The 12,021-nt window shown below is 38.8% G+C and overlaps 2 protein-coding genes across 5 annotated transcripts in view; one reads left to right on the top strand and one right to left on the bottom strand.

Moving 5' to 3' along the window:
* The window catches only part of gen1 (GEN1 Holliday junction 5' flap endonuclease), a 45,767-nt gene extending 37,066 nt beyond the window's left edge, over nt 1–8,701 (bottom strand). For both annotated transcript variants that reach the window (XR_010007138.1, XM_008117264.3), the window contains exon 1: nt 8,549–8,701. The gene's annotated coding sequence lies outside the window, so the exon portion shown is untranslated. The remainder of the gene's footprint in view (nt 1–8,548) is intronic.
* A 210-nt stretch (nt 8,702–8,911) lies between these two features.
* smc6 (structural maintenance of chromosomes 6) overlaps nt 8,912–12,021 on the top strand; it is a 72,799-nt gene continuing 69,689 nt past the window's right edge. For all 3 annotated transcript variants that reach the window (XM_016996470.2, XM_008117278.3, XM_003215413.4), the window contains exon 1: nt 8,912–9,108. In XM_016996470.2, coding sequence (XP_016851959.2) covers nt 9,054–9,108 — 55 coding nt within the window. In that variant the 5' untranslated portion in view covers nt 8,912–9,053. The remainder of the gene's footprint in view (nt 9,109–12,021) is intronic.

Below are 12,021 nucleotides of genomic sequence, written 5' to 3'. Positions count from 1 at the left end.
CAATGCAGCCAAAGACCAGTCCAATTATTGGCCATGTGAAAACTAAGAATAAATAGCAATACAAGACAGATAATGACATTTCAGTTCATTAGCAACAGAAAAATAACTGTTCCTGAGATCCAGATGTCCCTATCACTGTTGCGATGAGCTGGAATCAATATTGCATGTTGTATTTTCTTTATTATTTTTTAAATTTTTATTGGTTTTGGTGAAAGAAAAAACATTTAAGGATAACAAACGAGTGGAGGGAAAAACAACAATAAAACGAAAATGCAGAGAGTAAAAGGATGAGGGGTGGGGGGCAGAGGAACAAAAATTGAGTAATGGGAAATATATCATGTGGACTGTAGGTCTGAGGGTGGGGAAAGAGAAAAAAAACAAACCAAAAACATTTAAATATTGTACCCCATGGAGCATTTCCCCAACACCCAAAGCTGAACATAAAACATAAGACAAGAAACATAATCAAAGAAGAAGAATATGTAGCTGTCCACAGAATATACACAAAAAACACACACACACAAAAAGGAGAGAGCAAAAAATCTATATATAAAAGAGTGATGGAATCAGGGCACCGGACAAAACAGCAAAACTACAGGCCCCCCAACCTCGAAATTTGACAACACAACCCATCATCCACGCCTCTAGGTTGATACAACAAAAAGAAAAGAAAAATAAAGTCCTAATTAGAGGGAGAGCAATAATTGTTTTTATCCAATTGCTGCCAGTTTAGAGGGCTAATCTCTCCCACTTGGTCTCCTAGCAACCAATTCAGCTAAGGGACAGCCAGGGTTCAGTTAGGGGACAGGCAGATTTAGGCCTCTTCCACAGATTATCTAATTTGCACTGGATTATATGGCAGTGTAGACTCAAGGTCCTTCCACACAGCTATATAACCCATTTATAATCTTATATTATCTGCTTTGCACTGGATTATCTTGACTCCACACTGCCATATAATCCACATCAGTGTGCATTTTATCCAGCTGTGAAGAAGGGGCCTCATATAATCCAGTTCTAAGCATATAATATGATTATCAATATAGAGTAGAGTCTCACTTATCCAGCATAAACAGGCCGGCAGGATAAGTGAATATGTTGGATAATAAGAAGGGATTCAGGAAAAGCCTATTAAACATCAAATTAGGTAATGATTATACAAATTAAGCACCAAAACATCATATTATACAACAAATTTGACAGAAGAAGTAGTCCATGCGCAGTAATGCTATTTAGTAATTACAGTAGAGTCTCACTTATCCAACACTCGCTTATCCAACGTTCTGGATTATCCAACACATTTTTGTAGTCAATGTTTTCAATATATCGAGATATTTTGGTGCTAAATTTGTAAATACAGTAATGACTACATAGCATTACTGCGTATTGAACTACTTTTTCTGCCAAATTTTTTGTCTAACATGATGCTTTGGTGCTTAATTTGTAAAATCATAACCTAATTTGATGTTTAATAGGCTTTTCCTTAATGCCTCCTTATTATCCAACATATTTGCTTATCCAACATTCTGACAGCCCTTTATGTTGGATAAGTGAGACTCTACTGTACTGTATTTACAAATTTACCACTAAAATATCACAATGAATTTAAAACACTGACTGACTACAAAAACACTGATTACGAAAAGGCAGATAATCCAGAACATTGTATAAGCGGATGTTGGATAAGTGAGATTCTACTTTAATATGAAATAATTACTGGGATAGAATAATGCAGAACAATATAATCTCTAAAACCAGGACAGTAAATAAAGACCAACAGTCTGAAAGCAGGGAAATTCGAAATTCCACAAAGGAAACAATCAGGGCCAGCTAACACCTCCCAAGAAAGGATTCTTCCAGAAAGGAAGCTGAGAAGGGAGTGAAGCAGTGTGTATTACCAAGGTCATTATTATTACTATCATTATTATTATTATTATTATTATTATTATTATTATTATTATTGTGTTGCGGACAACCGTGAAAATGAATACAATCTGGCTCCAAGTATTCAAAAACACTAAAATCAGAATATATAAAAATTAATGTGGTATAATAAAACAGAACAATACAATGTCTAAAATCAGAACACTAAATCAGGAACAACACTCTGAAAACAGGGGAATTCCACACAGGAAACAATCAGGGCCAGCTAACACCTCCCAACAAAAAATTCACTCAGGGAGGAAACAGCCAGGCTTTAAAGCTGCAAGGCCATTACATCCTAATCATTTTTCCTAATTGCAGCATTCATACTTGCCTCCAGCAGACAAAAAAAACCAATCAGAAATATTGTATATTCACAACCTTTAGGAAATAATATCCCCTGATGGTGCAGCGTGTTAAAGTGCTGAGCTGCTGAACTTCTGGATCGAAAGGCCGCAGGTTTGAATTGAGGGAGCAGAGAGAGCCCCCACTGTTAGCCCCAGCTTCTGCCAACCCAGAAGTTCAAAAACATACAAATGTGAGTGCATCAATAGGTACTGCTCCGGTGGGAAGGTAACGCCACTCCATGCAGTCATCCCACATGACCTTGGAGGAGTCTACAGACAACGCCGGCTCTTCGGCTTAGAAATGGAGATGAGCACCAACACCCAGACTCAGACACAACTCCACTTAATGTCAGGGGGAAACGTTTACCCTTTACCTTAACTACCACCAATTCCTCAATACTTTATTTCCCATACCACCATACTTCGCCACAGCAACGCGTGGCCGGGCACAGCTAGTAAATAAATAAAGAAAAATAAACAAAATGGAATAAAATGACTTCCATCTATTGTAAGGTGTTATAGTAAATATTCTCTAGTTGCGTTTCAATCTCCAGTCTTCATCTTTAATATTGTTTCTGTATCTTCTTTTGAGGCAAGAGTCTAGATGTTTTTCCTAACTTTTATGGTTATCATATCATTATTTTACAGTTCTCTTTTTTAAGATAATTTTTAATTTCTTCCCAGTCTGTTTGATTTTTTGGCCTACCTTGGTTTTGTGATAATAGTTATGTTAATTTATCCATATTCATGATCTCTAAGATTTTGCTGTACCACCTGTTTATCTCTGGTCTGTTTTTTTTCCCCTCCAGCTTTTTGCGTATAACATTCTTGCCGCTGTTATTAAATAATAGAATAGAATTTCTTTGTTTTTGTCATTTTCTATATCAAATAGTCCTAGCAAGAAGTATTTGGGATCTAGATCAAATTTAATTTGTAGCATCTTTTGGGTTTTTTGCTGTATTTCTTTCCAAAAGTTCCTCGCTTTCTCACACGTCCACCAACAGTGGTAGAACGTACCTTCCTGATCTTCGCACTTCCAGCACTTATTTGATGGTTTTTTTTTTGTAATACTTTGATAATTTTTGGGGTGTCAAGTACCATCTGTAAAAATTTTAATCCAGTTTTCCTTAAGGTCTGCCGAATAAGTAAATTTAAGTCTATAATTCCATGCCTTTTCCCATTCCTCCATTCTTATTGTCTTCCCTATATTTTTCACCCATTTGATCATGCATTCTTTTACTGATTCCTTTTCTGTCGCCCATTCTAGTAATTTTTTATATATTTTGGTTATAATTTTGGTTTCTGATTTTAATATTTTGTCCCAGAATGATTCTTTATCCTCAAATCTTTTCTTCCTATCTGTATTAAAGTAATCCTTCAATTGTGCATATTGGAACCATCCTATGTTTTGAAACTTTTGATTAATCTCTTCATGTGTTTTTAATTTGTAGGTTTCTTTTTCCTTTATTAATATATCTTTATACTTTGGCCAGACTGTTCCTCCTATTTCTCTTCTGTGTACAGCTTCTAGGGGGGAGACCCATAATGGGGTTTTAACGAATAGGTTTCTTTTGTATTTTTCCCATATCTTTATAATAGCAGAGCGGATGAAGTGATTGCCAAAATTCTTTTCAACTCTTCTTTTCTCGTACCACACATATGCGTGCCAACCTGATCTGAGATCCACCCCCTCTAATGTCAATAATCTAGTTTTCTGCAGGGTAATCCAATCTCGAGCTCACATTAATCCGCAGGCATCATGATATATCTGTAGGTCAGGCAAAGCCAGTCCTCCTCTTCTTTTTTCATCAATCATGTGAATTCTTTTGATTCTAGGTTTTTTATTTGCCCAAACGAATTTGTTTATATCCTTGTTCCAATTTTTAAATCTCTTTAAACTTCTAATTAGTGGAATATTTTGGAGAAGAAATAGCATCTTTGGCAATATTGACATTTTGATTACCGCCACTCTCCCCAATAATGAAATTTTGAGTTTGTTCCAGTTTTCCAGATCTTTTTATATTTTTTTCCTTTTTTGGTCATAATTGTTCTCGATCAACTGTGAGTTTTTTGCTGTCAGGGTTATTCCCAAATATTGAATCGATCTTTTGATTTGTATCGCTGACATTTCTGCCTGTTTATCTTGTTTTTCCTTAATCATATTTTTCGTTAATAACATAGTTTTGTCTATATTAATGTTTTATTTTCTGCAGTCATCAGCATCCACCAATTTGTGCTAGATTTACAAAGTGAGCGTAAATACACAGGATCTCCTGAATGGTTGGGACATAAGTCTGCTAAATCTCACATATACATTTTCTGTTTAACAACACAAGTGCTTCTTCAAGGTCTATTTAATTTCAAACTTCTCTATGATAATGCTAGTTAGAGGGACTAGGTGACAAAATTAAGTGCAATTTTTTTAAAAAGCTGCGAAAGCAACTCTCTAGAAATCTCTACGTCCTCCAGTGTGACTAGGTCCTCCAGTGAGGCAAGTTGAACCGGAAGATCTATAGGTTTCGAGGGCAACCAATTAAATCCACAAATAATCAAATTTGTAACTGTCAAACCTGCAAATGTGGAGGGATGACAGTAAAAGGAACGTTTTTTAAATTCCTTTTTCACAGGTTATACATTTATTTTGAACTTGCCCTTTGACTATAGGAAATATACAGGTGGTCCCTGGATTACAAACAAGATAAGTCTGTGGATTTGTCCTTAAACTGAATTTATATGAACAGGAACATTTAAAGTGTAACTTGGGCCAAATATATGTGTGTGTGTGTGTGTGTGTGTGTATTTATGATTTTATATATAGCTTTGGATAGCATAGAGAAGGGTTAACACCCGTTTATTTTGCTGTCTGTACCCCTGTTCGGAAGATTTCACCTCACTTTCTGTCCTTGAGAATTGGATTTTGAGAATTTGAGGCTTAATGTGGAAACAAGGATTGGTAAGAAAGCTTCAGTGGAGACACGTTTTCCCCAAGATAACTCTTTCAGGAGTCCCACCCCCATTCTTAACTATGAATCACATGTAAGTTCAATGTTTGTGACTCAAGGACTACCTGTAGTGCTTCTAAGGAGGTTCAAAGTCTCTTCCAGGAGACTCCGACCTGGAAACGTTCAGTTTCCTTTATAGGAAAAAAAGGGGGGTTGTTGAAAAATCATACATGTTAGAAGTTAATGGATTACATTTCGTTGCATTTTCAGCTATACCTTATTTGAAAACTTTCTAGCGATTGTTTATATTTTTGCAGGGGCTGGCTATACCTTGTACAAGGAAATTAGGAATTTTTTACTTTGCTGAGTTGGCTATGCGTGTTTTATTACTGAATTGACTAAAATTTAGTTTCTTCTTATGTCTATGATTCCATAGCTTTGAGCACTGGCAGTTCAAGTGGTGCCAAATGCATTCATTCTGCAGTGTAAGATGCACCCAAGCCCATAGCCAAGGGGTTCAAACCATCTCCAAAAATTTGCAGGTTAAAAAACCTGGTTTACTCATGACTTTTAACTGGTTAACCAAATTCCCATGCCATGCCTATGAGAAGCAAAAATTAGAGTCCCTCCAGAACTGCAAATACTATCTCCACCAAATTTTGATCATCCACACTATCATTACGTACCTTTCTACCAATTTACATTTAATAGCTGACATAATGGAAGTGACCAAGTTAGTCTAACTTGCAGCTGGTAGGCAAAGCCTAATGTGTGGGGCTGGGGGGGGGGGATTTGACCTGGATTGCAGGTGAAAACTGAGGAAACTGTGGTGTCTACCACGGACTGGTTCATCTGATCCAATGGCTCCCAAGCTGTGGTCCATGGACCACTAGTGGTCCGCAAGAACTAAAAGATGGTCTGTGGCCTCACCATTACTACACCATTGTAATGAGAGCTACTGGTCTTGTGAAACCCTCTTATAGAGCCGAGGCTTATTCAATATGGTTTTCCGTGGATGAGCAAATGGTGACTACTGGATGGCATTCATTCTGGATCAGAAACGAGAGCTGATGTGGTCTATCCAATGCAATTTTCTAATTGGCACCCCAAATGACTAAACCAAATCGAAAATTGACCAAAAACTGATTCGTAACCCTTTTGGTACTAATGTTGGAGAGTGGTCCCTGGTCAAAGTGGTCTGTTTAAAAAAAAAAAAGGTTGCGAACCACCAATCTAATCCAAGCCCTGCCAAAGAAACCATGGAGCAAAAACAAGAAGCTGTGTCATTGGTAGACCTTGGATTTTATATGAGCAAGGCTGTTTCTGATGACCAATTGAAAGCTCAATTAGTGCAAAATCCACAGATTCCATTGCCAGGATATGTATTTTCTGTGGATAAGAAGAGGCATCTAAGTTTTCAACCCAAATATCTCAATAGATTTCCTCAGTTTGCTTACTCATTTCATATAAAAGGTGCACTCTATAAGTACGGTGTGGTGTTTGGAGGAGAAGAGGGGATAAAGGTGTTCATCAGAAGCTTGATGCATTGGAAGACAGCTTGGAAACTACAGTTGGTACAAAGATTGGTGGCCAGACTAATAAGTGGAGCGAGCTACAGAGGGCGGTCAACCCTCCTGTTAAAGCAGCTCTACTGGCTACTGATAAGTTTCCGGGCTCAATTCAAGGTGCCGGTTATCACCAATAAATCCCTAAATGGTTCAGGACCTGCTTATCTCCACAATCGCCTCCTCTCCTACGAACCCACACGAGCCTTCAGATCTGCTGGGGAGGCCCTTCTCTAGCTTCCACCTCCGTCTCAAGCACGGTTGGTGGGGACGAGGGAGAGGGCCTTCTAGGCGGTGGCCCCTCGGCTCTAGAATTCTCTCCCCAGGAAGATCAGACTGGCACCTTCCCTGTCTACCTTCCGCAAAGACCTTAAAACGTGGATGTTCCAGTGCACCATTGTGTAAGTAGTCCCTTCGGATACTCAGCCTGTTTACAATTCTTACTGCACTTTATTACTGTTCCTCACATTTTAGGTTTTTAATGTTTTACTGAGATTGTTTTTTTGCCCTTATGCCTGATCGTCCTTATACTACCCAAGAGCCCTATTCATAGTTCTGCACAATTTTATTCTCTGAATATCCAATTACATTTTGGTGATGTATTTTATGTTGTTTTATATTTTTACAGTTTTAATTTTATAGATCTGTGTTTTAACTTATGTTGTTGTTGGGCTTGTCCCCATGTGAGCTGCCCTGAGTCCCTTTGGGAAGATGGGAGGCAGGAAACAAAAATAAAGTTATTATTACAGTAGAGTCTCACTTATCCAAGCTAAACAGGCTGGCAGAACCTTGGATAAGCAAATAAATTGGATAATAAGAAGGAATTAAGGAAAAGCCTATTAAACATCAAATTAGGTTATGATTTTACAAATTAAGCACCAAAACATCATGTTATACAACAAATTTGACAGGAAAAGTAATTCAATACACAGTAATGCTATGTAGTAATTACTGTATTTACGAATTTAGCACCAAAATATATTTCAATGTATTGAAAACATTGACTACAAAAATGTGTTGGATAATCCAGAATGTTGGATAAGTGAGACTCTACTGTACTTTGCTTTTTGGTATCCATTGAAGATTTCTATTGCATCTCTCCATCACACAAATGGTTTAGCAACCAATAATAATAATAATAATAATACATTAAAGTCTCACTTATCCAAGACTCACTTATCCAAATTTGTAAAATCATAATTTGTAAAATCATAACCCAATTTCATGTTTAATAGGCTTTTCCTTAATCCCTCCTTATTATCCAACATATTCATATATCCAATGTTCTGCCAGCCCGTTTATGTTGGATAAGTGAGACTCTACTGTACTATCAGAACAACTTGTGCTTGGCTGAAAACTTCTTGCTAATTCACAGTGAAAAACATCCTGATATAACCTGTCACCACAATAAAGGAAAGCAGAAGAACACAGAAAAAAAACTTCTGCCAATTGTGGAAACGATTGTCCTTTGCAGCAGACAAGTTTTGGCTTAAAGAGGGGGCAATGATTCAGGATCTACCATATTATCTGTGAAGGACCTTTGCATAATGATGGTAATTTCAGGGCCTTGTTGAGATCTCCTACCAGATCAGGAGACACTGACCTGAAAAGTCATCTTAGGGGGAAAGTTTCAACCCCTCCCAATTTTTTTTTCCTGGCTAGGGGCCTGGATGCACCCTATACTTCATGCATTTGAGGCAACAGCTGGTAAGCCATAACAAACGAGCAATTATTTTAGATGAAGTAAAACAAAACCAAGAAAGACCCAAACCTTTTGTGCTCTTTTAAGCAACAGACCCTTTTGGTGCAATCAATGACATCCGAGCTCCTTCCCTTTACAGGGCAGAATCCACCGCGTTCGAATTTCAGCGGGCTCCAACCGCGCATGCGTAACACCGTGACGTTCGGAGAGGCAGAAAACCTCCAAGGGGCTACGGAGCCTATGACATTGCTGCTTCATTTCGGGTTCCCAATTAGAAACGACTGGGCGGGAATCCTATACCCTGACACACGGCTTCGCCAGAGTTTCAGACTCCAACTCCCAGAAGCCTCTGCCACCGTCACCTATGGCGGGGAACGCTAGAAGTTGTAGTTCGGAAAGAAGCTAGCGGGCCAAAGCTTGAGAACCATTGCCAGCTGTAGAGATTTGGCTCTATAGAAATGGCGACGTTCAGACCGGAAGGGGATATGTATGGCTGCTGGGGTAGAAAAACAAATCCCTCCATCGCTCAGGCTTCAGGAAGAGAAACGAAACAAGTACCGGAAGGGGGCTGCACATGCGCGTAGGCCACAAGGGAAAGCGCGCGCCCTCCGACGCGCAGGAAAGAAACGGTTAGTAGCAGTTCGATCTCGTGCCCCGGTTTTATTTTCCGCGGAGTGGGGGGTGGGGGATGGAGGGGGTTGTAGCGCGCGCTCAGAAGCCTCCGTTCAGATACCAAACCGTCCCAACGTCTTTCTCTCCTTCCCAATCAGCGCCTTTCGCGGCGGTTGGTTTCGCTTTCGGTATATATCTCTTCCTCTCTTTAAAGGCCAGAGCAATATATAGAAAAATGTGACTGTAAATGGGACGCACGCCGAATTCCTGGGCCCAGAAGTGCTCGGGATTTCAGGATTTTATTTTATTCTAGTGCATAGAGGTCAAGGCCCCTCCTACACGCCTATATAAACCAGATTATCTGCTTTGAACTGGATTATCTGGCAGTGTAGACTTTTAACAATGCAATATAAAATCCAGATTATCTGATTTTAGCTGGATTATCTGGCCTCTACTACACGGCAATATAAAATCCAGATTATCTGCTTTGATCTGGATTATCCAACAATGTAGACTCTGGCCTCTTCTACATGGGAATAGAAAACCCAGATTATCTGCTTTGAACGAGTGTCTGGGAGTATAGACTCAGGCCCCTTTAACCCCCCCCCCTCCCCGGGTAATATAAAATCCAGATTATCAGCTTTGAGCAGGATTATCTGGCAGTGTAGACTCAGGGCTCTTCTGCACGTCAATATAAAATCCAGATTATCTGCTTTGAGCTGGATTATCAGGCAGTGTAGATTCAGGCCACTTCTGCATGTCGATATAAAATCAAGATCATCTGTGTTGAGCTGGGTTATCTGGCAGTGTAGATTCAAGCTCCTTCTACACTACGATCTAAAATACAGATTATCTGCTTTGAACTGCAATATATGGCAGGGTGGATATTGTAGGATTTCCTGCCTTAGTGTTCTGGGTTATATGGCTATGTGGAAGAACCCCTAGAATATCAAAACAGATAATGCACAATATCTGCTTTGAACTGGGTTATCTGAGTCCACACTGCCATATAATCCAGTCCAATGTGTATTTTATACAGCTGTGTGGAAGGACTCTCATATAATCCAGTTCAAAGCAGATGTGGATTATCTGCTTTGATAATCTGGATTATATGGCTGTGTAGGGGCCCTTCCACACAGCCCTATATCCCAGAATATCAAGGCAGAAAATCCCACAATATCTGCTTTGAACTTAGTTATCTGAGTCCACACTCAGATAATGTTGGATTTTCTGCCTTGATATTCTAGGGCTGTGTGGAAGGGCCCTAGAAGAGGCCTCACAGGGATAGAAAGTGAGGTGAAATCTTCTGAACATGGGCATAGACAGCAAAACAAACACCACAGGGTGTTAACTCTTATGCTATCCAAATATTTGTGTTGGCTGGAGTTAACACCTAAAATGTACCTGATCCGACACACAAATTCAATTTAAGAAGAAACCAAGGCCCCTCTCCACGCAGCTGTATAAAATCTACATTATTATTATTATTATTATTATTATTATTATTATTATTATGTTGTGTCAAAAATATTGTATAAATAAATATTAAACTGATAAAATAGAGGGAGCTCAAGTGGCTAAATAGTTTTTGACCAAAAATGGGCAACAGTGAACACATTCTCTGTGGCTTTAAACAGTTTTGTGCGTGAGGTAGGGCATTGTGGAACTTACAAGTTGGTTTGCTCCTGGAGGAAGACTCTCATGGGGGGCCATCCAGTTGGGATTTGCTAGTTTAGCTGCCAAGAGGGATAATCCACATTGAACTGGATTATATGGCAGTGTGGATTTAGATTACCCAGTTCAAAACAGATATTGTGGATTATTTGCCTTGATATTCTGTTATATGGCTGTGTGGAAGGGCACCCAGATAACCCAGTTCAAAACAGATATTGTGGATGACCTGCCTTGATATTCTGTGTTATATGGCTGTGTGGAAGGGCACTCAGATAACCCAATTCAAAACTGATATTGTGGATGACTTGCCTTGATATTCTGTGTTACATGGCTGTGTGGAAGGGCCCCTACAGAACCTATCTTCTTTGTAATCCAGGGACTGCACGTGTATAATAGACTTTGCTAACCGACATCCGTGGGTATTGGTAGATGCCAGGTGAATGTAGTTTCTGGTTGCCTGAGAGTTGCAATTAAAAATAGGCCTAATGCCGTACCTCATATTACTTATACCACACTCTGTTTTGACTTGATATTATTGAAATGCTGTAATTTGATGTAACATTGACACTAAACGTTGACTTGAGTTTAATTTTTATTTAAAATATTTTTTTTATTTTGATTTGATTATTTCCTGGATTATTTGTTTTTTAACTCTAGATATCCATTGTAACTGTTATATTTTGTTTCTGTTTTGGGCATAGCCCCATGTTAGCTGCCCCGAGTCCCTTCGGGGAGATGGTGGCGGGATAGAAAAATAATTTATTATTATTATTATTATTATTATTATTATTATTATTATTTGAGAGTTCTGGTTGAGGGCCCGTTCACACAACCATATCACCCAGAATATCAAGGGCGATCATCTACAATATCTACTTTGAACTGGGTTATCTGAATCTTCACTGCCATATAATCCAGTTCAATGTGGATTTTACACAGCTGTGAGGAAGGGGCCTGAGTTCCACATAACTGAGAATTAACTATACCATTCCATAAACTCTGTTTTGACCTGATCTTAATATTGAACCACTGTATTTGAAAGCAAATAAAGACAAACTTCAGGCAATACTGTTTTACTGTATTATAATAACAGTTATGTGAATGAGGAGTTATTTCCTCAGTGATTTGCTGTTTGCTTGGGAGTTGTGGTTGCTTGCGTTACGATTAACTGGGGGCCTTCTGTACATAGTCTGAAGGTGATTTTATGCACAATATTGTTTATAGTTTTGTGCCTGAAACAAATTTTGTGTCCATTA

The sequence above is a fragment of the Anolis carolinensis genome, chromosome 1 (genome assembly GCF_035594765.1).
Source record: "Anolis carolinensis isolate JA03-04 chromosome 1, rAnoCar3.1.pri, whole genome shotgun sequence".
Classification (NCBI taxonomy): Eukaryota; Metazoa; Chordata; class Lepidosauria; order Squamata; family Dactyloidae; genus Anolis; species Anolis carolinensis.
The sequence above is the reverse complement of the archived record's forward strand: the minus strand, read 5'-3'. Positions and strand labels throughout refer to the sequence as shown.